The sequence below is a fragment of the Apteryx rowi genome, unplaced genomic scaffold, assembly GCF_003343035.1.
Source record: "Apteryx rowi isolate R43461 unplaced genomic scaffold, aptRow1 scaffold_150, whole genome shotgun sequence".
NCBI classification, from domain to species: domain Eukaryota; kingdom Metazoa; phylum Chordata; class Aves; order Apterygiformes; family Apterygidae; genus Apteryx; species Apteryx rowi.
This window is the reverse complement of record NW_020447753.1, coordinates 1,428,929-1,456,336: the sequence shown is the minus strand read 5'-3', so window position 1 is coordinate 1,456,336 and position 27,408 is coordinate 1,428,929. Positions and strand designations below refer to the sequence as shown.

Here is a 27,408-nt window from a genome sequence, read left to right as displayed (position 1 = left end):
AAGGAAAGGAAAAGGAAAGGAAAAGGAAAGGAAAAGGAAAGGAAAAGGAAAGGAAAAGGAAAGGAAAAGGAAAGGAAAAGGAAAGGAAAAGGAAAAGAATTGGGCACCCACTTTTTGAAATGAACTTTAACACATTACCTATAGCAAGCTTAATCTATTCTTTTCCAGAACATCACAATTCAGTAAACTGTGCAAAAAACATTAAACCAGAGATAGAACAAGGTAGTCAAAACAGCTTTCTCTAACTCAGAATAACGGCACGTAACAATAGCCTACAGAACTGATTTTCCAAAACAGGTTTTGTATGACCAGTTCCTTCAATTTTGAGGAGGGACTAAACCTAATTTCAAAGGCAGAACTAACTAGAACAAAATGTTTTTTGTTTTGTTTTGTTTTGTTTTTGTTTTTACTTTGTCATCCTGACAAGAGGATACACACACCAACAGTCTTGTAAAATCAGAGAAGATAAAGACGCAGTGTGCACTGCTGACACCAGAAAGAGCTGTGTGCAAAACGACCATATCAGAATTGCAGCCAGTGAAGTCCTGGCCTTTCTGCATCTCTATATCACAGAATGGTTGAGGTTGGAAGGGACCTCTGGAGATCATCTAGTCCAACCCCCCTGCTCAAGCAGTGTCACCTAAGAGCACATTGTACAGGATTGCATCCAGGCGCGTTTTGAATATCTCCAGAGAAGGAGACTCCACAACCTCTCCGGGCAACCTGTTCCAGTGCTCTGTCACCCTCACAGTGAAGAAGTTTTTCCTCATGTTCAGATGGAACTTCCTGTGTTTTAGTTTGTGCTTGTTGCCTTGCGTCCTGTCGCTGAGCACCACTGAAGAGTCTGGCTCCATCCTCTCGACACCCTCCCTTCAGATACTTGTACACATTGAATAGATTCCCCCTTAGCCTTCTCCAGGCTGAAGAGTCCCAGCTCTCTCAGCCTTTCCTCATAAGAAAGATGCTCCATCCCCCTAATCATCTTCAAAGTCCTTCACTGGACTTGCTCCAGTAGTGCCACATCCCTCCTGTACTGGGGAGCCCAGAACTGGACACGGTACTTCAGATGTGGCCTCACCAGGCTGAGTAGAGGGGGAGAATCACCTCCCTTGGCCTGCTGGCAACATTCTTCCTAATGCACCCCAGGATACCATTGGCCTTCTTGGCCACAAGGGCACATTGCTGCCTCATGCTTAACTTGGTGTCCACCAGCACTCCCAGGTCCTTCTCTGCAGAGCTGCTTTCCAGCAGGTCAACCCCCAACCTGTCCTGGTGACTGGGGTTATTCCTCCCCAGGTGCAGGACCCTGCACTTGCCTTTGTTGAACTTCATGAGGTTCCTCTCTGCCCACCTCTCCAGCCCRTCCAGGTCCCTCTGAATCCAGCCAGCTGTCAAAAGTTATAACCTCCATGCCAACTAAAACATCCTGAGTCATCAAATTATGCAAGAACCTGCTGATTAACTGCTTCTCAAGTACTCTTGTGCTAAAGTTGATATGCATTAACTTGTCAGGAATAAACTAACTTGTCATTCTGAATCAAACTTTTTATGCTAATTAATTTGATTACAGCCTTTCATTCTCCCTCAAAATCGAATCCTCAACAGATAGTATAAGCACAAATCTAGTTTGAAAGATATACTAAGCTATTCTTTCAGGCCACTTAGGATTCTGAGTTCTCCAAAAGAACAAAAAGAGCATTAGACAGCATCACCCTAAGTCATTTCTACAAGCTCTGAACAGCTCCTCTGTTTCCTTCATCAAGAGAACACAAACCTTGCTTTCAAAAAGGCATTTTTAACTGCTTATTCCAAATTCAAAAGGAGTAATAAACATTTTGCTTTTTCAATATATACTTGCAGAAAGAAATTTTTCTGACTGTTTCACTGAAGACTACTCAGCTTCATTCATTTTTGGCAAACAAAACAGAACTGGAAGTCCTAATTATTTGATATACATGGCATGAACAGAAGTTGACTCAATTCAATTAGCAGATCACAAAACATCTGTTTTCTATTTTGCATGCAAGTACTTTAATTATATTTTAAATATTGTCATTCCAGCAGCTCAAAGTTAAGTCTATGCAACAACTAAACAGAACAAAAACTTCACCTGGCATTCCTCTGATTCTTCTTCTGCAGTGACTGGAAGAATAGAAGGCTTTGCTGGTAATTTTAGTTCATATGACATTATACTCCACCTAGAAGAAATGTAAGATAGCTTTTAGGTTTCCAGATTATTATAGTATCATCCTTTCTCTAACATAGCAACAAAAGAAAATTCACTGTCACCCCATAGAATAATTTGTTTAAAAACAAAAAAGGAGTTTAAGTTTTAATTGTAAGTTAACTGAACAAAGATGAAATATTTGAGTCTAAAGATAATAATTTGTTCTTTGCTCAAATTTTTTGTTAGTGATTCACGAACAAATCCTGGGATGTTCAGTGACGGTAAAAAAGACTTTTCCAGCAAAATATTCATGGTGCAGAAAAATTCACATCATGCAAAATAACTGCAGAAGTCAAAGGAATATAGATGTGCTCCTAGAAAAAAAGCTCTAAATAAGATTCGSTTTTCATCTCATTTGGGGGCAGGTAGCCATGAGAACAAAGCAAGTGGTGAAATATCTTCACTGGCATATATACTTTTTTTTCCCCTGGAAAAGGACAGTACTCTAGAGTACAGATTGTATGAAACTGCTAATATCAACATCCTTCAAAGCCTGCTGAAAAGAACAAGTAATCACTGCAGGTGGCCTTGGGAGCAAATCTACAGAAATTAGAGTAAAGAATGTCACTAAGCTCGTTTCAGTACAGGAAAATATAAACATGATTTAATCTATGAATATTTCAAAATGTCCAGGCCAGCAATTATATCTATTGATCAGCACCAAGCTTTTCTTATGCACTTTGTTGTAAAATGATCAAATAGTTTGCAAAAGAGTTAAAAGCAAAAAAAGGATTTTCTTCTCTATTTCACAAAATACAAAACTAAAATAAAATCCTCTTTCATTAGATTCAAAGGTTTGTAACTCTTATATACGTGTGTGTGTTTGTAACTACAGCAAGAACATAAACACTCATGAGAGAAAGCATACACTGAGTAAGAAAAACCAGCACACACATACATGCAGTCCCTTCAAAAAACAGTGCAACACCTTCATTAGAATGACATGATCACCAATTTCTCTTTTTAAAAAAATCAAGATTCTTCCTTTGTTTTCTGGATGAAAATACCTGGCCTGCAAATATCATTCAAAACAAGGAGTAGGATGACATTTGGTTTCAACTGAGAAAATGCCTCAAACTGAGAAGCTCAATTGGCCCTGTGTTTATTTTACATAAGATATGTTCAAATAGTAGTACTGGATCAAGCCAAAGATCCATCTAGTCCAATGTGTCATCTACAGCAGCTGATGCCTAAAGAAAATACAAAAAGGGTGAAAGCATAAGATGAGGTTTCTCTCTACATCCAAAGACACAGAGCTCAATTATTTCCTAAATAAAGATGCTAACTCTAATGGTATTCAACAGTCCACATGGAATTTTCATCTATCACACTGAACAAAATGGTTTTGAATTTACCCCATTTCTTAATGCTTACAACTTCTTGTGACGGGCAGTTTTGCAGCTTCACCGGTTACCTAAAAAACTACCGCCTTTTGTTCACCTTTGGAACTCTTGCTAGTCTTGTCAGATGTTCTCCCCTCTGACCCTGCAGTTGAAAAAGGACACTGAAGAGCTGTCCCCCATTTACCGTCTTGACTTCACTCATGATTACGATCTGTACACTATACCATTTTAATCTCTTTTAAAAAACAAAACAGCTCAATATTATGTTTCTGGGATAGATTTTAGGCCGTCGAAAACCCAAACATACAATTTGAATCTCATGATAAATCCTGCGTATACACATTTACGTTTACCTGTCTAACATTTTTGTGCTGGCTCGTTCTAATTTTTCCAAAATCTGAGGAAGCTGCGTATCATCATCACAGGATCCTCCCCAACCAAGGACACGAGCAAGGTCATTCCCAGTACCAAGGGGTAACACTCCTAACTGACACTGAAAAACAACATAAGAGCAAATCTATTATCGAAAATTAGAAATAAAAAGTACAAACTATTACAAATGCTTATTATTTCAAGCAACAAAGGTTGATTTTATAGCTGATGTCTAAAGCTTGCAGATCAAATTGTGTAGTCTCAATACAATTTGTCATGTTTACTTAAGTGAAAATTTTCATTTAACAGTAACTATTGAGCTTGGCCCTACCTCTACCAATAGATAAATGACAAAGAACCAAGTCTAAGTATACACACTTGCCTGTTTGTGCAAGCTGAGTTTATCAATTTCGGACAACACCCAACCAACGCTTCCATCTCCGCCACATACAAGAATCCGGAAGTTGTCAAACTTCTGAAATAACCGTAAACTGGACAGAAAATGTGACCAGTTAGAGCCTATATTCTTTAGCAAACATTACATGAAAATACAGTACACAATACCTTTCATGATGATTCTTCTATTGCTCTGAAGTATGTGGATACAACTTACTAAGAAAATAAATCTATCTGCATTCCATCTATTGCTGTACATTCCACTTATACTGACACTTCTGATAAATAACATGCAGAGTTTTTTCCCCTTGATATATCACATATTGTTTTCAGGATTTTATTATTATTGTTATTTAAAAAAAATACTTTTCTAAGCTATGAAATCTCAACTGCTCTATGCTTCCTACTGAAGTCAGAAGCATAAGGCACCACTGTGGTCACTAGGAGTTTTTCACAAGAAAAGGTTAAGACATGACAACAGGATGTGCTCCACAGTATGGGTGGGCAACTTAGCCTTTTGCAACTTGTGACTTGTGAAACTTGTGAAATGCAGGGACAGTTGGAGGCAATCATTACATATAAGGTGATCACAACAATATAAAACAGATAACGCTCTATTTCATATGAGATCCTTAAGGAGTATGCTGCTCTCACTTCCTATGGCTCTTCCTTCTATTCTCTAAGTATTAACAGCTACAGAATACAATACTCTACAGCAGTAGAGAAAGCAGGATGAGAGAGACAGAACAAGCAGAGAGGTGAGACAAAGAAGAAAGAGGAATGAAATGTGAAGAAACAGGCAAGAGATTAAAAAAAAAACAGGGATATAAACATAAAAAATTTTGGAGAATGTTAATTCTTAAAATTATAAAAATATATCTATTTATTTTAATGCATGTTATTTTCCAGAATATGTATCATCTCAGAACTATTTTGAAAAGCAGCATATTAAGACCACAAATTTTTGAAGCATTTCTGCTTTTCTAAAAGAAAATAATGTCACTTGTTTATGATCGGCAGATACCTATTCAGAACAACAGAGGCAGGCACAGAAGGAAAAAAATGTTGATTCCAGATCAGTTTCTGCTACTCTGAGAAAAGGGAGAATATCCCCTAGCAATACACTCCCCCAAAGAATGTGACTGTGCTTCTAAGATCTAGTAGAAGAAAGAAGACATCAGCACTAACTGATAGAACAACTGCTAAGGACCTCTCTTTGGAAAACATTGGGGAAAAATAGATAAAAGCAAGCCAGCTGACCTATGATTATTGTGCAAAACCAAAGTGAACCTCCTAAACCATGCTGCTGTTAGAGACACCTATACAAAGCAAGAGAACTTGCAAGCAGAAAGACACATTTTTCAGACTGTCTTCTCTCAAAAATTGTCTCTCCTGTAAGAGGACCCTTCCTTAAGTATACTTTGTCATTAGAATTACATGCACAAAATGTTAGCTGAAAGGGACTTACGTTAAAGTAAGATTTAAATCAGGGTTATAATGAAAAGGAAGTTACAATTTAAATAGTTAAAATAACATTTCTATAACACAGTACTAATTATAAAAATCATCAGCTGTGTTCCATCATATTTGTACAATTTGTCCACTATTTGAACTTAGTTGTTCTGCATTTTTGTTGTCCATATTTTTATCATACAAGCATAATTCTGCATCTTTAAGAATACAAAAATTAGTGTTTCCATTTGTTGTAACTGATATTAATAGGCCATTTAATCACAAGGCTACAGCTGAGTGGAACAAAATTAACAGAACCCGAACAGAAAGACATGCATGAATTCAAACTTTATGAGTCCACAAGGATGCTTGTATAGTGGCCACTGCTATGCAGATTTCACCCCTCTCTCTCCAACAAGCAACCCTGGGAATTTGAAGAATGCCTGCTGGTTTTAATCATGGATTTGCTCCAAATTCTGTGGGATGCTCATCTTCATAACCATTTGCATATGTTACCTAAAAGAGATTTCAAATGTAGGTCTCCAATGACAGAAGTTTTAGTGCACTAGTCAATCGCTGGTTGTAGAATCCTCAACTGACATTTGTGTTTGGAATTCAAAAAGTGATAGAGTATATTTGGACAAATAGGTTTTTCTTTAGCTAGTCATTCATGATGAAATTACAGGAATATCTGACTTACGTATCTGAGACAGAAAAAAACATCCAGACAACTGTGCATAAAGGCCCTGCTTAAGGAAGGCATTTAAACACGTTCAACCATTTTGAACCTTACCAGTTAATATAACTCAAAGCTAGTCAAAGAGCCACAAAAAAATTTGGACTGCTGAGATTTTTGGTTTGGTTTTGAATTTTCAAGTGAATTTTTCTAAAAAGAAAATATTATCTTACAATCACTTCACCCACCAGAATTCATATTAAAATTCCATTAACTATGACAGATTTTAAGTAGGAAGTCACATACTAAATACTGGTGATGGAATTATAATAATAAGGGGACAACACAATACTATATTTTGCACTAAATTCCCTTGCAGAAAGGATTGCTCAAGATTTCCAAGGTCATTACCCTAAGTGAGGTCCTCCATTCATTAAATCGAACACCTGAGCTGGATTTAACGACTGTTTGAATCGACGAAGAAACTTTACTCCCTGATTGTCTCCACTCTTTGAGTTAACAAAAACTAAAAGAGGACTGGCACAGGATGGCGGGCATGTGGCTTTCCAGAAACCTGTGAACATAGTTAGAAAGAATGAAATAAATAAGGCTTTCTAATATGAACAACACAAAAAGAAATCATGAGAAAGAGGAGGAAAGGAATGAAGGACAAAAGGAGTACATCTTATCATGCATAATGTAAATGCTAAACTGAATATTAGCCCTACCAAGGAAAACATCATTGCTCACTATTTACCAGTTCATTTTTTTTCTCTAATATTTCCAATGCCTAGATTTAGTAAAATCCTGAAGACAATAGCTTTATTGTTTTTTCACAGCAAAAAAGGTGACTTTCTAGAATACTTCTCAAATCTCTTCTTCACAGATTATCACATAATGATATATATGTTTCAGTTATAAGTGTTTGTGTTTTATCTGATTTTTTTTAACCTCACTGGGTTGAACTGGATCATCCAAGTCTGTATGAACTTTCTAAGAACACTCATAGATTTAAAAAGTTACAGGATTCAATGGCTCCCAGCTGAGACTTTGCATGAGAACTTTTATTTCAGACTGAAATTATACTATTAATTACAATGGAATTACTGATCAGACCTTCAATTGTGATACAGAGCTTAATTAAAGTCAATGCAGATCTTTCAGCTGATTACAGTAGGCTTTCAGTAAGGCCCTTAATATGCTCTACTAAGGGACACCATTGTCACTAATACTACTACTCCATGAAAGAAGTGGATTCTCAGCACCATTTCAAAATCAGACATCACGGGTATAGGTTTTGACATTTCAGGCAATATTAACTATGTTTTTTTTAATTGCCTAAAACACATAAGGAAGCAACAACTTCTATTAAAATAAAAACATAACATTACAAATCTAGGAATGCTAATATAATTCCACGTTATCATAATGCATAATTTAAAATAAGGTTTGTTTTATTTATTTAACTGCCAAGAAATATAAATGCACATATGGAACAATCTTCTTAGCATGAATAATAAATAGCAGCATGACGCTCTGGTCTGAGACATTAAATAGGAAGTGAATATGAAAGAGTGAATATGTACAGTATAAACAATTATTTCTATTAATTTCACAGATTAAAAGTCATTACATTCTGTTAAAGTTGTTGGTCTACATTTGCCACCAACATAAACTACAAAATTAAAGCAGTCAGATTTCATGATACTCCTTATTAATTCCCTGACCTCATATACAGACTCCTATTGCTCCTACAACTCCTCTCTATTCTGAGCCACCAATGAGCACCTCTGAGTTTTGAACATCTGCTGGGTTTTCTATCTGTGTGTTGCAGGATTCTTACACTGCTTATATTCAGATTTAGAGAGAATGTGGGAGTGATTCGTCTTTTCAGCCTATTAAAGTAGCTATTGGATCTGAGCCAATCAGATAGCTAACCTCTGCRTAGAGCAAAGTTATCCAGATTTTGAGAACTCATTCTATGTATGACCCATGTCAGGGAGGCATCAGGCCCCTTTATCCTGAGGACTCTGGTCATTCAGTTGAAAAGTTTCCAACAATCATAAATGAAAAGAAGAAGAATTTCAAGTGGGAGAACTTTCAAAAATGTTTTTAAAACCATGGTAGGTAAATATTCCTCTGAAAAAATACACGGAAAATTCTACTCTTCTCTAAACTTGAAGACTACATCCACCTGTTCAGCAGAAGGATTTTAGCCTTGTTTAGTTATACAAATCTCACTAACCACAACAACTTCAGAGCTGCCACTGAACACACCACAGTACTACGTACCATCAGAGTCTATACTGTTTAATGCTGTTGGAGGTATGATCGATACCTTACATTGGCCAAGCGGACATTTACGAGGATAGAGATCTTTACAGGCAGTGTGAACCTACAAAAGAAAAAAAGAATTATTTCCCTACCCTACAATGTAATTTTTGGGTGAATGCATAACTGATATAGTATCTAGGTAACAAAAATGGATTAATATATAACATTTAGGTGTAGAGGGAAGAGGAGTGGAACTATACAAAAACATATGAGTGTTCAACCACAAAGGCCTTTCATTCTACAAAATGTAAGTTTGGAGTACTTCATCTTCAGATACCCCTATGGCAGGTATGAAAAATTCTTATGACCAAGTAAATCACTTAGCTCCATCCAGTAGCAGGGGAGGACCAAATTCCCAGCAGCCATGCCGGGGAGAGCAGGCACACACAGTGCAATAGCTCTGTACTTGCCCAGCCGATCTGGATGTTCTGGAGGACATACGTGCACTAAACCTAGCACACCTACGAAGCCAGAGAAACCAGCCAAAGGCAGGGCCTGTGACCCATAAATCACATGTTGTACAGGCCTCTTCCATAGTTATTGGAAAAACAGGCTCTCACAGCAACTGCTGCAGCTCACCTAAATTTTGAATCACCTCCGGAGGTGCCAATCACTTTCCAGTGCCTGGACACAGAGCCTCAGACATCTACATGCCTAATGTCACAGTGAAGTGTATAGAGTTAACTTTCAATTAGTAAAACCTACACAAAATGCCCTGAAATACTTTAAAAATCTGCCGATTTCCCACTTCTAAAGCCTAGCATAAGAAAGCAATTAAGTGACAACAAGGAGAAAATTGTATTTTAAGGGAAACAGCAATAGACTGTTAGAGAATTTCAGTCAGCAATATGGAGTACACTGAAGAAGAGCACTTCAAGAGTCCAGCAGCAATATTTTTAAATATTTCTAAAGATGAATGCAAATCATTCATAATAAAAAAAGACAAGTAGATAACATATAATCAGACCTGCAGAACAGGCTTCTGAACCTTAAGTTATCTTGAAACACTAATTCTTTAAAACCCTTTCCTCAAAAAAAGGCTCCAATCTGGACCAAGTAAGTACTACAGACCTGATAGAAAGCCTACAAAAGTCAGTACACACAAGACACTAATGTATCCAATAAGTTTTGAACCAGGGCCTCAATGTTTGGAGAAGGCAGAGAAAACACACTGGATGTCAAGGTCATTAAATAAAAGCTGCATCTGTGGGGATACTAAAAACTAATTGAAGCAAGTAGGACAGTCATAAGAAGTTATGAATGTTAAAGAAATATGAGTTTGTAGAAGCTGCCTGCTCCTACTTCAATTCAAAAGCACAGTTCTGAAATGACAAAGTAAAAATAATGATGAACCATAACGCTGGCAAAATCCTAGACATTTGGATGTGGTCCATTGCACCTACCATAGCTTTACACCAAAGGCACTTCCAGTCTTGCAGGCGTAAAACACTGCCGCAGGTCTTGTCGCAGACTGCGCATTTGGCACTGACAGGCAAATTACCCTCTAACCACTGGTGAGGCATAGCTATCTGTGAAAAAGGAGTTAAAATGTTAAACACCCTGAAATAGAAATTGAAGGCTCTTGTCTCTCAGTTGCAGGTGGATTTAAATGACTTCCCGTAGCTCTACCCTTTGAGCAAAACTTCTTGCCCCCATATGGCAGACTAGGATAAGCGACACCGATTCTCACAAGCGAATGCTATGAACGTGGACTGCGGTGCTGTTTCATATGCTAAGCAGAAATACAACACTGAAGAAGTAATATACATCTTATTCAACTGTTCTTGATACAATGGTAATAACTAACCACAAAAGAACAGGTCACTTAAATCTAGAGTCTCCATAAAACAAATAAGTACCCGTTCACTTAATGTTGCATACATTTCACAAGCCAATTAAAAACATTACAATTCAGAAGAACAGGCAAGACAGCAGAATACCTCAGGGGCTTTAGTCACCCCTCTCAGTCACCATGAATGTCAAGTCACAGCTCTATAAAGCTCAGCACAAAGCTTAACTCAACACACTTTTTGTCCCAGTAATAAGATGTGCAACGCTATGTAGGGATGAAATTACACTGATATTTGTGCAATTTAGGACTAACCTTCTAAGGAAAAGTTTCATGCCAGTGGCACGTGCATGGTTGTGTTTGTAAAAATAACCCATCTATCACAATAAACCTCTGAAAAGCTTTTGCTGTTTCTTCTTTCAATTTTAAAATTCTTGCTTTCATCAGTAAAAAACCTTCCATATGTCAGTGAATTCCAAACAGGCCTCTTGGGGAGTAACCATCAGCAGGAAGGACACAAAATGGATTGCCAAAACAGTACAACAACAGTATAAAATACCACCTTTGCTCAAGAGCAGTAGGAACTTCTCTGAGCAATTCTCCAGCCTCAGAGTTTCTCTGCATGTGGTCTTTAAAATCTTGTAACACAGCCACATTCTCATGCCCACGGATATCAAACTTGTCTTGTAAGAGAGGAATATCACTTTCGTTCTAAATATCATGTTAAGCTTTGAAAAGTGTTCAGGAATACAGCCGCCTACCATTAATTTTAATGGGTCAAATGACAACACTTCTATGCTTAGCCATTTTTTCCCCCATAAGGAAGAAACAGCTTTTGGAAAATACTGTAAATATGAATAATACTTACACCATCTTCATCTTCAATGATATCTTTTCCAATCGAGGCTAATGTAGTCCACTTGCAGTTATTTGTTGCTCTGACAGCACATCTTTTATGTGCTTTGAACTTACACACTGTAAGGCACACATAAATGTACGCTATGTTATTTGTTATATTTCTATGACACGGATCTTAAAATTTCAAAAAAAAAAATCAAATACAGCTATTTCATGAAACAGTCAAGTACATGTTCACTTTGTAGTTGCACACATGACACAAACCAAGAAAAAGAAAAATCTGAGTTTATAATCATTCTAGCTTTAACTCCCTAAACTGGGTTTAGGGATAACAGAAACTATATGCAGACTTAATAGTTTTTCATCTATCCTTTGAAAGAGTTCAACAGTCACAAACATTCAAGACCAGAGTATCTCTGTCACCTTAGAGCTGACTTAAGAGTCAGTTAAGAGAAGGGGCTCTGATAGAAGAATGATTAGAAAATTCAGCAGCTGAGGAAAACCCTGTTTTGTTTGCTTAGCTGTGGACTGCATTACGGCTGTCTTCAAATTCACATTTGTCCCCATTTTTCAGATGCAATGCAAGGTACTAATATACCTTTAACTATGCTTTTGCCCTTTCTCTTCCTCCTGTGACACAACTGAGATACCCAGTTTGATTTTACAGGAGGTCGTGGGAGGGTATTTCTGAGAAGAATTGTGCTTCAGGAGCTCTGCTTCTTTCTTAGGCTAGAGAATCCCTTCTGGGCACACCGCTGTGCCTGTTTTCCTAGAAGCTGCGAAAATGAAGGATTAGGTGGTGATATGTTTATTCAGGAGACTGGTAGTTACGATATTTTCCAAGAGGTTACATGAAGTGAGGAAGCGCCTGACTTCTTGCTGGACTATTTATACAGCAATACACTAATTGTAATATTTAGTACAGATATCTAGCACAGGCAGACATTCTGACAATCTAATAACTGTATTTTGCTCAACTTAATTAGTATGACTAGTTAAGGATACCGTACTATACCAGAAAGACTGATGCATACAACTGTGAGTATTTATGTTACTGGAAGTGTATGAGATCATTCTATTTAAAATGCATTATATACGTTATTTTGACATAGAGCATTAAAGGTTTATGAGAACTAGCCAGCAGACCAAAAGCAGTAGTCTTTTTTCAAACAAATATTTGACAGGAAGCGATCAAAAGCTTTGGCCCATCACTTGTTCACCATTAAAAACATTAAGCCTCGGTACAAAAGGTCTTGTGAATCATAAATTTCTCATTTTAATTCCACTGATCTATTGCCAGATCAATTTAAAAAAGGGAATGGAGACTAAGCAAGCAAAATCTGAGTTTGAAAGCAGTCAGTTGTCCCTGCTCTGGGAAATGTGTGAAAGTATATACTTAGCTCAAAGAGAAGCAAACAGAAAAAGGGGGTTTGTTGGTTTACAGGAACTCCCCGGTCATTTCAAAAAGCCGCATTCATAGACCCCAAGTGTGCAAATATCCCGTATTCCTCAGCTAACAGGATAGGCTCACATTTTCAAAATAGCTCAGCATCATATTTTTGCGTGTTTGCCAATATAAACCGGTTCTAAAAGAACTCAGCTCACACTGCAGCACAGAAGTAAAGGCTGCATTCTCAAATGTGCTGGGCCTTGAGCAGTTTTGCCACTTGAACATTTTGGAGAAGAGACACCATACAACTCAGTCTCGTACCCAGAAATGACACATTCGTCTTTGCTGTGCAGATCAAGCTGTCACAAATCAGCAGTGAGGGATGGTAGAAAATGACTAAGAGATTGGATAATATACAGGCATAGGAGGCAAAGTAAGGGAATTTTCAAATCCTATTGGGCTACCGTTGGATTAGATCTCAGGGCTTTGGATTCAACTTCTGCTGTCCCAATAAGGCAAGGCTACAACTCACGAGTTCAAACCAAGGATCTATAGAGTTTCAGCAATGCACACCGCTGATAGTATCCTGACAAGCAACAGCTAATATTTGCTTTATGGGCACAGTATAGCCTGCTCAATCTCAGTTCAGGCTTTCTGTAGGTGCCCCCCCGCAACCCAACTGTCATCAAACAATAATTCATGTTATTTCAAGCATTAAACATTGTCAGAAACAAGGATGGTAAGACATGGATGGGACTTTAAAGCTTTTAAAATGAAGTCTCTCAAAGTCACAAAATACATAGCAGCATGGAAGACAGGGGTATAAAAAAGGGAAATTTTAACTAACTCTCAACCTTAGTTTCTATTGCCCTCCAACTTCTTTTTTCTCAAATAATATTACACTCCATTCATGAATCAGTCTGATATCAGAAATCTTTTGGAAACATGCAGACATATTGCTAAATATCAATTGTCACTACTTCGCCAACGAAAATTAAGAGATGAAAAAAAGAAAAAAAATAGCCAATCCAAAACTAGGCTATTCATAGAGCAATTTTTTAAAGTTTAATTTCCTGTGTAAATAGTTCTAACTGGCATATGAAACAAGTCTCTCTGAAAGTCAATCAAGCAAACCATTTAATTAGCAAACAGTTGACACAGTTGCACCAGCATCTGTTGTCAGACACAGTGATTAAATCTACAGCCATTATTATCTATAATGAAGTTAAGTCAACATTACTGAACATTATCATAGGGACCTCTTACACTGAAAATATACATCTTTGTAACAAAACCCTTTTGCCCCAAAGGCCATTTATTCTATCCACTCATCAATTAACTCAGCTGCACTGGGAAAAAATATTGAGTGTCCTGCCAAACTTACCACTCTACCACCAATTTTCTGATGAGCTTTCTGCATTCTTCAAAGAATAGCTGCTGGCTCAGACTGTTCTTTTCCAACCTCAAAGGCCAAAGCCAAAGTTTTGAAATTGATCTGAAGATCCCTGAGTCTGTATCTACAGTTTAAGGGGTCAAGATGGAAGGATTTATCTTGGGGGATTCCATGAAACCTGCTGTTTTGTTTCCAAGAATATTCTCGCAGGCAGGATTCACAAGCCACAGGGAAAATAGGGTGACAGACTGACATGAAAACAGCAATCTAGCTTCACTCCAATTTGAAACCTATGCTAATGATGCTATAAAAGATAAAATTCTGTAGCTCCTTGTTAGTTTTTACTATTTTCTTGAAAATAAATAACTTTGAAAGTTAATTTAATATTACACACAGTATGGTAAAAGAACACTCACATTACGAAGTCAAGGACTACAAAGTTAGGTTACTTGTGCAACCCTAATATAGCTTCTTCCTTATGCAGGTGTGAAGTCTTCAGTTATATGATCACATGCTTTTTTTTAACAGGACCCTGATTCACCACCTGGGATGAAAGGTTCTTGATAAGTATGCAGCTGTGCAGTACTCTAATACCTACTGATTTTCAACAGGCATTTGCCTTATTTACCATAAACTAATCCAATACTGCTTTTAAGACACAATTGTTCATTTCTTCATGAGCTTTTTTGCTGTGCTCACCACTACAACTTTTGAGTGCTTAAAAAACGCATGTTAATTTTCACAGTGTACTGCCATGATATGGGTTTGCTTTTATTGTCACTTACAGAAGGGGTAACTGAAGCATAGAGAGATTAAAAACAATGTTGTCCACCAATTGTGGGGGTTAAAAAGACAATGGAGGCCTGACTTTTCAGTACAATGTATCTTCAAAGTATGTGTGTCTTCAAAACACAGCTTTAATTGGGTTTTTTTTTGCAGTTACTGAATACTCAGCATCTTTGTGATATAGACCCCAGGTCATCAAGCTAGGTGCCCAGAAAATAAAAAATACACAACTAATAATTGGATGAAAAATCCAGTTTATGTGATTTCCCCAGGATCACATAGGGCTGCAATGCGATACAAAGTCTCCACACACAGTTTTCTGTTATAGCCTTTAATCTGTTAACTGTGAGGCATCCTCTCTCTTCCCGGCTACTTCATTCACAATTCACTTTCCAGCTTTTGCAGAAAATGTGGCAAAAGTCCTGGAGACAGCGACTACCCAGCCATTGCTTATACAGTATTCTATGCAGTGAGTAAGATGATGAGGGTTCTCTGGGGAAAAAAAAGCAATTGTAATGGAAAAAGATCAGGTGAACAATGGACCAAGAACCATTTGTAGAAGCAATTTATTCCTGATTCCTGGTATTTTCTTATTGCCCGACTCCATGCTCTTAAACTGTTCTTTCAACATTGTTTTGTGTGTGTAATTCATTATAGCAGAAAGCATCTCATCTGCATTGCATTATTCATATTTATGAGGTATATTTGATATTCAACCATCAAGATTCAGTCATAATAATGAAAACACTACATAGAGAAATACTTTGTGAATAATCACAAAGACAGTGTTCCACTGGCAATGTCTTGGACAGAAATGCTTTATTAATCCAGAGTAACTGAGGCTAATGAGATTTGTAAGAGTTAGATAATGATCTATAGATTTTTAGGTTTCTTTGTCTAAACATCCCACGTATCCCTGTGATAACCTGATAACCTCATACTCCTGAGCATACAGCAAACTAAACTCTGAATAAGAGAGACTTTTGAGGAGAACAAGGAACAAAAGTCTGACTTGATTCAAATGGTTTGGAACGATTTCCAAAGGAAGGCAGAAAATATAATTTAATTTCTCTGTCCTAGTAAAGACAGTAGATGAATGCAGGGGAGATCAGTCCTTTAGAACTAGCTAGAGGAAAATGCTTATTTTTCAGCACAACATACTTAGTTAGACAGCACTTGAAAAATATAGTATATTTTAAGAAGACATAAAAGGAAGAACTAGTGGGAGGAACAGCATTGTATCTCAAAGGAACATACAATTAAATTTTTAAAAAGTCAAATATTTCTTTGAACAGTACAAAGAATGAAGCGTGGTTTGATATGAATTTACTTCTCTTGCTTGTTCTCCACACCGATTCTTCGACGTCTAATAAGATGCAAGTTCATACTATATTCTTTGCCCTAATGAATGCGATAACATACTCTTTTTCTACACTGGCTTCCACAAAACTTAAGGAGTATTTTCAAGGTGGCCTGCATTTAATTTGTTCAACATTTGCTGAAAGTTACTGGGAGGGAAGGGCCCTGAAAAAAGGAGGCAGACCCACAACCCACCTTATTTCCAAAGAAAATGAGGCTTGTGCAATCAGGCAGAAAAACAGTTGGGTAGAGCTGCTGGATACCAGCAGGTCGAAGAGAATGAAGTATTAAAGGACTGATCTTCTAAAGCATTGTGAGCTGCAAAGTATCAGCAGTGGAATTTATTTTTATTTTTACCTACAGATAATAGTCAAGAATCAGACCACAAAGAGTACAAAGAACCTAAGCTACTTTCAAGAGAACCTGGCATGCCAGTAATCTGATCCGCTGAAAGGAGGAAGAGTTCCAGTATCTACTGAGGCACATCATCTCTCCAATACATGAGATAATAGAGAAGCCTGGGTTCAACGACCATACAAATAATTGAATTTAATATAGATATAAATGGATTCCCAGCGTAAAGCAGCACTCAAGGCTTCAGATGTCAGGCATGAATATTTAAACAGGTTTTTTAAAGATGCAGTGAGAAAAAGTGGAACAGATGATGTCTGGGGAATCTTAAGACTCCATACCTACTATATCATCTCTTCAAAATCTCTATATTGTTAACATAGTATAAGTCAAGGAATAGATAGTGAAAATGTATTTGAAGTGCACATGAGAGAAGCAAAGAGATATGAATTCAATCACACAAGAATTTCAGACAAATAAGTAGTATCAAACCAAAATACACTTGTTATATGAAGAAATTAAGGAGGTTTACCAAGGGCTTTTACAGGCATACAGAATCAAGGTACAAAGTATGAGTACTTCAGTTAAAGAACCAACCTTCAACTAAATCAGATTAGATGAGTAGTTAAGGTCCTCATATATAGAGAGAGAGAGAGACAGAGACAGAGATATATACATACATACACACACACATAAATATGCTTCAAAATTTAAAGAACAAATATATAAACTAGTAGCTAAAAAATGAGAGGAGGTAAATTATTAACAGATAAAGGAATATCAGAATATCCACACCTAAACCAATCCAGGTCCTGTATGTTTATGAGATTGCAGAACAGAGGAAGAAAATCCAATCTACCATTAAGAGACATTTGTAAAAATTGCTGAAAGATCAACTGGCATCACAAATCTGGATAAATGTATCATTAGTTTTTAATATGCAATGCAGAAAGGTGACAAAGCACAAAACTGGAAATATAGGAAACTTCCTTAACGTAAAGTTAATGCCAACTCCTTAGAAATCAAAACCACGCTTAGAATCAAAACAAGATATTGAAAAATCAGAAAACAATGAACTAAAATCATTAACACAGATAATCTTACAGGAATAACTCTTGCTAAACAACCTTTTAAAATAGCTATAACATTACCTTATGAAGTTAAATACAGTATGAAAGGAAAGAAGCTCAGGCAATACAGTATAACTGTATTTTAGTTAAGCGCTTGTTCCTACATTTGCCAATATCAGACACTGAAAATACCCTAATTGCCTTAAAACGGTCTAAGTGACTTATAGACAGTGGAAAACATATACCAGAAAAGCTGGAAGTAACTGTGTTACATCTAATTTCTATGAAACAGCTTCATTCCATTTCTTGGCAATTGCACCATTAGCTGCCTTAAAAGCATGGACAATTCAGGACAGTAGGTTAATGTTTCCTTTAGTACAGTTTCCCTAGTCCATATTATGCATATAGCTGAAGTATTGTAACAGCATCAGCACCATAAATGCATTTGCAGTCAGGTAACACACATCCAAAAATCAAGTTTTGAAGGGTCTATGTAACAGTAATTCTTTTCTGGACAGTTAACTATTTTGTAAGTAAATACTTAATGATTATTAATACATAAGTGTGAAAGCATCACCTAAACTCACCTCTGAATTTCATATATACCATAAGGACACAACAATGCTTAATTTTCTGCTGGATTCTAACACAAGCAGACTTGTTACTGCTTTTTCACTGAACCTAGCAGAAAATAAGTACATTAAAATTGAGTGTTTCAGATTTATCACAGCTATTTGCTTGCAAAAGATCTTTTCCCTAGATAAGCTTAATGCTGAAGCTTTAGCCGCATCTCCTTTTTGTTTCTGTTGGTTATTATCTATTTAACTGTCAAAATGCAAAGGCATCTACATCTCTATCCCTTAAATGCATTTTAAAAGCTATACATCTACCCTCACAGCCTGTACTGCAGGATGAGCAAGAGAGCAGCAGAGCAAACAGTAACTGGAGGGGGAAAGGTGACAGCACTACAATGTTAATAATTTTTATAGATTTGGAGCAGAAACAACCGTTATAATTTTTTCTGGGGCATGTTGATTCTGCAAATTAGTAAGACTATTCTGGTTCACATCTGCACTTTTTAAGTGCAAATCAAAGAAATCCTATCTTTTCTTGCAAACCTTCCACCCAGGCAAGCAATTTCCAAAGTGGTAGCTGCAGCAGGAGGGACCATTTTACTGAAATGAGTGAGGAAAAGGCGTCCAGGGCATGAGAAGTGCGAGTCATGTCATCAGCAGTCATTCTACCAAATAGATTTCTCCTTCCATTTTTTTTCTTACTCATTATTTGCAGAATCATTATCTGTCCTAAACTTTCAGTAATTTGTCAACTTGCACAGCATTATAAACAGAGGGAGGGGAAAGCATTAATTTTACCTTCACAAGACAGGCCATGAGAGGTGACTCCAGAGAGGCTCTCCCTACACACGTTACAGAAGGTAGGTCGGGCATGGGAGCAGGCGTACCAGTTATGCATCCCTGAGAAATGTTCCACATTAAACTGTGCGGTCTAGTAAAGGAGAAGTTAAGACAAATTTGCAAGTACAGAACACAGCTACAGTGACTGAAATTACCGAGGGTTTCCGTATTACTGGGGACAGTGCAATACTCAGGAAAAGCAAGTTCAAAGGGAGTTTCAGCTTGCTCTTCCTCCAAACTTCTGAACAAAATTATCATAATAAACTGTCATTTGGCTAGTAAAGTTCTTAACGCGAAGCTAGGTTTTGACTTTAAATATACATTTCATGCTAAGAAGGGCTAAACTACTCCACTTGTGTCTCCTGTAGCTTGATCTCTTGAGCAGGTTGCACTAACAGGGATATTAACTTACCTCATAGTGTTCTCTAGACTGTACAGACTTCAGAGAGCTTATCCAATCCTCCATTTCTTTTCTGTTCTCAGCACACAATATTAGCCTCCTGAACGGAGTGATTATCTGAAAAAGATTTGCATTGTGAAGATTCTAGACAGTGGAAATCATTACAGAATAGAATATCTGATAAAATTTTTCCTCCAGGATGATGTAAATGAAAGACACACCCCAGATCACAGGATATTAAATGCTTAAAAATTATTATTTTCTTTAATAGACTACCAAAAACAGTTTGCTTTTCTTTCTTCCGTTCCTAAGATTTGTATCAGGTTTTGATACAGGTTTTTACAATGTATGTCGATCATGACTCCTTTTCAGCTCTTTGTCTACGCACTGGGATTTGAACACTCAAATAGAAAGCTCTGAAATTGCTAAAATGACCTTTCTAGAAATTATTAATTGAGGAAGATTTCAATCCTATTCCATAACAGCATTATAGCAGCTGCAAGGTCCATTCAAATTGCTGGAGACAGAAACAAATCATATTGATAAATAAAAGCCTGGAAGCCAAAAAGGAAAAAAAAAAAAAAAAAAAAAGCTTTCATCATATTTTTCTATCTCTTATATTGATATTAAGTTTACAAAATTTTAAGCATATATAAATTTAAAACAAAACATTCTATATAAAAGTTAATATAGGAACAAATACAAAAGCTTTATAAAAAGACAAAGAGAACAAAAGCAAATAGCTGAAATCATGTCCTGCAGTCCTAGAATGGTTGAATGAATTCTTGAAACAAGTTGATGCTGGGGGAGCTCTAAGTGGTCTGAATTTAGACTCTAGAAATCTGAAAATGCAGTATCTTGGAGGGTCAGAGTATAAGCTGTTTTCCCCCTTTCCCTCACCAGTAGAGAAATAATCAAAATAACAGTAAGGCACCAGAAACTATCAGCTAACTCCCACTGAAATTATTTTGAGCACTGGACTAAAATAGATGAAGCAGTTACTTCCATAGCAAGGAATTTAAAACAAAATAAGTATATAAAATCAAAGGAAAAGTTATTTGTTTTGTTGTATGAAGCCTGAAAAAATAAAACTAAATCCTCTATAAGTCGCATACATAAATCCATTGCATATTATGTACCACCCACACTTGCAAATTACTTAAATAAAACAAAGATTAGACTACCAAAAAAAATGTCTGCTCTGAGTATTGTTTTAAATGCTACAGGCTAGATGTTGTAACATTTGTACAATATTAGCAATCATTTATCTACATCTGCATTTACTTACCCGATCTCTGCTGGAAATAGTCTCTAGTCTTGATTTGTCCTACCCACTTCTTCATTAAACTGACTGAGCTGCACTTTAACATATCTCAGAGGCAACGTAACTGAAGTGCAGCAGGCAGCAAGTCACATGAAAGAGAGGCAAAAGCTCTCCCGGTTTTTTTTTGGTTTTTTTTGTTTTTTTTTTTTAAGATGCAGGCACTTTGCATGGAATGGAATGGTTTCTCTCTGTTTTCTATTTCCTTCAATCTTGCCTAAGTTTTTTAATAAGGTTTATTAGTAGCTATCCACGACTCTTCCTAAAGAACAGTTAATGCAAAGAGCAATGCTTCTCTCATTAGTTTGGAGCCAAACAGACGCTTTATTACTTCAAAATCTTTTTCTAGGCCAGATCATCAAATGAAGCCCAGAAAAGCCATTAAATCATAATATAACCCTGGCTCCAATAATAATCAGCATTCTCCAGGAATTTCCAGGTTTCAGTCGCCTCAGAAATCTTATTTGTGCAAATACACCCACCAAACTATTTCCTATTATATAGCATGATATCATACTATGGATTAAGTTAGGAGAAGTCCACCAAAAACACTATGATTCATGTCAGTCCTTCCCGCATGTTCACTACTGATTCTAACCAGTAGCCAGATGTTGTGAAATGCCCTTAAGCAACAACAGCTGCATTTGTTGCTGAAGACTTGAAAATCTTGGTCTTTCCGAGTAATATTTATTTATATTACTCATGTCTTTAATACTTCTGATCACAGAAATCCCCCGCATGCCCCCCTTCACTCTCCCTTACCCCCCAAAATCAAGACCTTGGTTCAGTTGCTCAAATGCAATTCTCTAGTGCCCACTGAGATGTCCTTTGGTACCCAAAGCATCAATCCAGGGCTGGCAGATACAACAGAGGACCAGACCACCTGGAGCAGCAGCTATAACCCTGGTGGGACACCAAAGGACATCTCAAAAGGTACTACCCATCCACCTATTAACAACCAAATCATGCCACCCAACATTGCTAGTGAACATACCATTGCATATAAACATACCAGAAATTCCTATATCCTAAGTTTTTATTAAGTATTTGTTCAGAGAAATTTCAAAAATCTAAGGGTTATTAAGTTATACAGTAATGATCACATAAATGGAGGACAAATTATTATTACTGCTATAAAAATAAAGTGGAAAGTCAGAAGACTCATACATATTTGTATACGCAGCACACAAGATGATGATTAATCTACATATTCTCCTTGATTTGCATATTTCTAAACAACAAACTTCAGGAAGGAATATGCTATATCAAAAGAGAAAAAATGTATTATATGCAAAAAATATTGACTACACTTGGATTCTTTCTTCAAAAAAAAGAGAAGCTAAGCAGTCCATTTACATTCCCATTCATTTTAATGTCTAAAAAATTACGGAGAAGATATATTCTCACTATTTGTTAGGTATTTCACATAACATAAGAACTCAGTGAGCTAAGGGAATGATTAGCAAACAAAAAGAGCTGTTTGGGGTTTTTTTAAGCAACACATCATTAGGATTTGAAATTTATTCCCAAAGGATGTTCAGGAGACTAGAAGTATAAATGTCTAAGAAAGGATTTGACAAATTCATCAAGAGTAGATGCAACACATACTATCAAAGAGAGTACTCCTGACCTTCAGCTTAGTAAATCCTTAAACCCCACTAATTACTGAATGCTCGGAAGTTATGCAAGAGGAAGGATCACTGTACGTGCCGTTTCTTATGCTACTTTCAGGATTATCTGCTGTTGTTAATGATCAAACACAAGATACTATATTACTCTGATTCAGTATGGCTTTATGAGCTTTACTCTAACTCAGGATAGCTGTTCTTGCTTATCCCAAACTCAGAATGATTTCATACACCTTCTCATTTGCACAGAAGGCATGCTTTCTTTTGGATGCTCAAAGAAAGTTATGAAAAACTAACTTAAGTGGTATTTATTATAGACAGTTAAACCGATAGGCGGACATAATAGTAAAACAGCTTTAATTGCCCTAAAAGCTAATTCTAGCCATGTAAATCTGGATTTTACTACTAATGTCATCTCATTGCTTGCAGCCATATTCAAAATCCCGTGGGCAGTACCTTATCTTCTATTGTCTTATTCCATATTACCTTTTTTCTGGATTAACCTGCCCCAAATATTATTATTTATATATCACTCAATACACTAAGCTTTCAACAGACATGAAGAAACTGTTTAATTCAGTGACAAAAGTAGCGTCAGAGGAAACACTGGAAGAGCAGTTGAAGAAGTAACATGAGAACAAGAAAACTCCCCCCCCCCCGTCTCAAATCTCAGAGAAACTCAGGTGCTAATGGTTCACACACTGACAAAGCAGTAGACAAATCGAGAAGGATGAACACAAATGAAAGGCCTTAAAAATGAATAAATCAAACAAATATAATTTAGAAGATTAAGTTACTCTGAAAATTTTCACCCTTGTCAAGTAGCCAGGAAGAAGTCATTACTGATTCTGGAGGAGAGAGTTACCAAAGCCAGATACTGCAGTATATTGGAAAGTAATGAAATTGAGGTAGTGGGAAGAGACAACACTTTTAATGCAGTGAGCGTAGGGAAAGACTATGCAGTATTTAAAGTTGAAGGGAAACAGTGCAAGTGCTAAGACATCAGAGGGAATAAAGAATATCTGGATAGGAAGAAAAATGGCCCATTATTGTGATACTGTTCCTGTTTTATTCAGAAAAGCAAGGGGCTTTTGAGTGGGGAATAAAGAAGAGAACAAGAGCACATTCTTCAGTTTGCCACCACATAGGTCTTGCCATAAATTGGGATTTTTCACACATGTTGATACTGGGATAATTCAGCATCTAAAAACATACACATACTCATATATAAGTACATATGCTCTTATGTGCATGTAAAAAAAAAAAAAAAAAAAAAAAAGGAATTTACTTCAGTGAAAATTACCCAGTCAAGTTTTGGGATACTACTGCAACTTTTCTTTCAAACAACACCTGCCAAGACCCTTTCAAAGGAAATAAAATTGCCATTAAATTAAATGGAAATTTGAAAGCACCTTTTGTTTTCAAAGGGGTTAACTTCAACTCAGTTCTACATAGCCTTCAACACAATGAGTTTAGCCTTAAGAACTGTAAAATAAAATAAAAATCCAGGCTTTTCCCAGTAATCCTGTGATTTACTTTGTTAAAATAAAAGTTTTGATATGATAGAAATATATTAAGAAGAACAGTTCCCAAAACTTGGTGGCTACTGTTCTGGGTTCCCATCTGTGGGAGTCCCTCTCTTTTCCATGCACTCCACATGGTGCCAGTTTAGGCAGCTGAGGTAGGTACTTACCGGCTTTCAGATTCATTCTCATAATTGCAATACAGGAATAAAGATACTGCTATAAACATCTCCCGCACATGTTCATGAAGTAAAATATATAATCTCTTTTCCAATGGTCACTGTTCATTTTACTATCAAGTCAATAAAATATAAGTCATCTATAAATTAATGTCAGGGTAGCCCAAGTAAAATGATTAGTCTTTGGTAGACTCTAGCACTTACTGACAGGTACATCAACTAATACTTATATTAAGTACTGTCTAGAATATTTATACTTTCCCAAAGAGAAAACAATGGTGTAATATTGCAAAATTAATGCTGTCAACAATGCAGTAAAATGGCAGCTCCTTTGTGGATCTTCTGGAATATGAATTTTCTCCTTCCTTTCCCACTGTAACTATATCAAAACCAGATTCTTATGGTTTCAGTGCACCCATGAATGACCATAATACCACAAATTCACCCCTAAAAAAATTGCACTAATAATTTGGAAAAACTTCAGGCATGCTGAATGATATTCTAATCTGACATCAAAAACAAAGCTGAAATATCATTAAAAAAAAAAAAAGCACACATTACATTTGCTAACCAAGAAAATAATGGTCTACATCTCTGCAGCACTACAGTAACAACTGTAAATCACTCAACTTCCTGCAACATGATATTTGCATTAAAGCACCTTATGTTGCTCTAAATTATTATCAGGCATTACACAGATAGCACTGTGTATGGCAGATCCTGAATTGGTTTAGTAATGCATAAACATCACTTACAATCAACAAGGGGTGAGGAAACGGTTTTCCTATTCTTTGAAGAGGTATTTTTAAAATATCTTTCTAGAACTATTGAAGAGAGGGTGGTATCAAGAAAGAGAGTGTACCCCACTTTCTTCATAGAAACAACACTTGATGCCTGGGGCATGAATATTAGCGATTTAATGCTTTGAAACTTCCCTGCACTACAAGATTTATTTTGCAGTCTCCATGAAGGTGAGTACATATGAATACTATGGAATAGGAAGTAAAAACACTAGTGTTTTCTTCTGATGAGATGGGCACCACTACAGAGGGGTGGGGACAGACAGCTGGAGCCATTGGTGCACCAGTATCTACCAGAACCTGTCTGCAAAAATCACAGCAGTAACAGTTGGAAAGCTTTCTACAGTACCCTAGTTTCTTTGGATTAAGGATACTAAACAAATTATATAGTGCAGTCATTACCAAAGATGTATTCAGTGCTTTATGATGAATTGTCAGTATTATTTTTTAAGTTGAGCAGGCAAACATATAAAATACCACACAGGGGGAGCTGATGATTTAAAAGCAAAACAAGTAATAAGTGGCTATTATATTTGCCTGAGTACAATACAGAATTTATAATCAGACCAATTAGTTTTCTCTGCTCCACTAAAATGCCATTTTCCTCTTCTTGCTGGCTTTCTGCTATTTCACTGTTGCCAATCTAACAAGTAATGAAATAATGTGTGGTTTTGGTCCCCATTATAAGAACACCACTTAGGAGGGAGAAGGAAAGGGTTAGTCCCACACAGCAACTCCCCCACACCAGCACGTCCTAGCCCAGAAGCTAGGAACAGAAAGTTAAAAGCAACAGAAGTGTGGATGAAACTCAAGGATACTATTCTGTTTCTGATGTATGATGACTTTCTTTTGCTTAAGCACTGCAGTACATCTCCAACTGTTACGCATAGGTACTTGTATTCACAAATCTCCAAGGAAGGAGGAAACTAAACAATAGCCGAAAACCTCCCAATTTCAGAGAATCAAGATACAGGGTGAGACCCATCCCCCTTAGACTTTCAGCATGATTTAGACTAGCCATGGTGGGATCTCGTCAGCCAGAGTTTTCTGGTGGATCTGCGGAGGTCTTCTCCTAAAGGAAACTCCCAAAGTCAAAACCACACTTCTTTGATTATTTAAAAAAATAGGAACAAAGCCTAGGTAAGAAAGAGTAGAAATAAAAAGGTTTATACACAGCTCTTGCTCTTCTCCATGGCATCCTCTCCAAGCAGGTTCAGGCTTGATTTTCCTTAACTCTGAGTTTCTGACTAGCTGTGAACTGCCCCATCCCTTCTGATCCCTCTCCAGTCCCTTTGGGGCCTAACTGTCCACCCCCACCCCTCTCTGCAGTCTCTTGCCCAAGAGAAGGAGCTGCCAGCTCCCTGCAGCAGCATGGGAGACATGCCTGACACATCCTCTCATTTCTGCAGTCTGCTCTGCCCAGAGCAGGCTCAGCAGCTTTTCAAGAAAAGGAGCGATCTCCCTCTGCTTTCAGAGCATTCCCTCTCACCCCATCTTCTTAAAAGATCACAATACACATCACACATACCCTCTGTCATATATGCACTTTTCCCTGTTGAACTTAAAAAAAAAAAAAAAAAAAAAAAACCTTTGTTGGTAGAGACTCCAAAAATGGGATAGCTCTGCCAAGAAGCCTTGGCTGAATCTAGCAGGCAAGTACAATAGACTTTGAGGGACTGCAATCCTTCATTAGTAAGGGAAATAACAGAACCAGGTATTCCTGGTTGAATATATTGGGGCATACTACAGAAATCCAGCAGGAAAAACAACATGAGATGGTTTCTTTGCTCAAAGTTCTGGGAGTTCTTTTCAGCCAGCACTTGCACAAAATATTTCCTCTCCCAGCTCCCCATTAGGGTTTTGGTCCAAGTGTGCTTTGGTTTCTGGACAGGCATGCTCAAGAAATGTTTCAGTTTGCGAGTGATGCTGTGTGCTTCTGCCAATTCAGCGGGATCGGCACACAATGCTTTCCTGGACAGTGTTGAGATTCTTTTTACTTTAGATTCAAGTGCTAAGGTCCTAATAAAAGTAAAGGGTCACAACATTGCTTTCTTGCATGAGTTAAGGAGGATAAGTAACAGTGAACAGTGACAAAGCCTCTGTGTTTATATTTTAATGTAATCACTTTCCTGAGAGTATGCACTCTTAGATTTAATTTTTTCTATGAAGCCTCCAACCTTTCTTTTAAATTTGTTAATTTCTTCTGGTCTTGTTTAATTCCTTTTACCTATTTTTAGTTTCAGCAAGTACCTGCCTCATTCTATCTTGATATAACAAGAACAAAATCATCACTCTCACTGTGTTCTGATATTCTGGTAGTTTCTCTTCTTCCTTTTTTTTTTTTTT

At 37.0% G+C, this 27,408-nt stretch overlaps 1 protein-coding gene across 2 annotated transcripts in view; it reads right to left on the bottom strand.

Moving 5' to 3' along the window:
• The window catches only part of DGKH (diacylglycerol kinase eta), a 74,707-nt gene that overhangs the window by 35,981 nt on the left and 11,318 nt on the right, over nucleotides 1–27,408 (bottom strand). For both annotated transcript variants that reach the window (XM_026058949.1, XM_026058950.1), the window contains exons 3-11: nucleotides 19,624–19,728; nucleotides 19,170–19,302; nucleotides 11,458–11,564; nucleotides 10,204–10,329; nucleotides 8,759–8,861; nucleotides 6,878–7,040; nucleotides 4,325–4,433; nucleotides 3,924–4,063; nucleotides 2,111–2,198 (exon numbers count right to left, since the gene is read on the bottom strand). In XM_026058949.1, coding sequence (XP_025914734.1) covers nucleotides 2,111–2,198; nucleotides 3,924–4,063; nucleotides 4,325–4,433; nucleotides 6,878–7,040; nucleotides 8,759–8,861; nucleotides 10,204–10,329; nucleotides 11,458–11,564; nucleotides 19,170–19,302; nucleotides 19,624–19,677 — 1,023 coding nt within the window. In that variant the 5' untranslated portion in view covers nucleotides 19,678–19,728. The remainder of the gene's footprint in view (nucleotides 1–2,110; nucleotides 2,199–3,923; nucleotides 4,064–4,324; nucleotides 4,434–6,877; nucleotides 7,041–8,758; nucleotides 8,862–10,203; nucleotides 10,330–11,457; nucleotides 11,565–19,169; nucleotides 19,303–19,623; nucleotides 19,729–27,408) is intronic.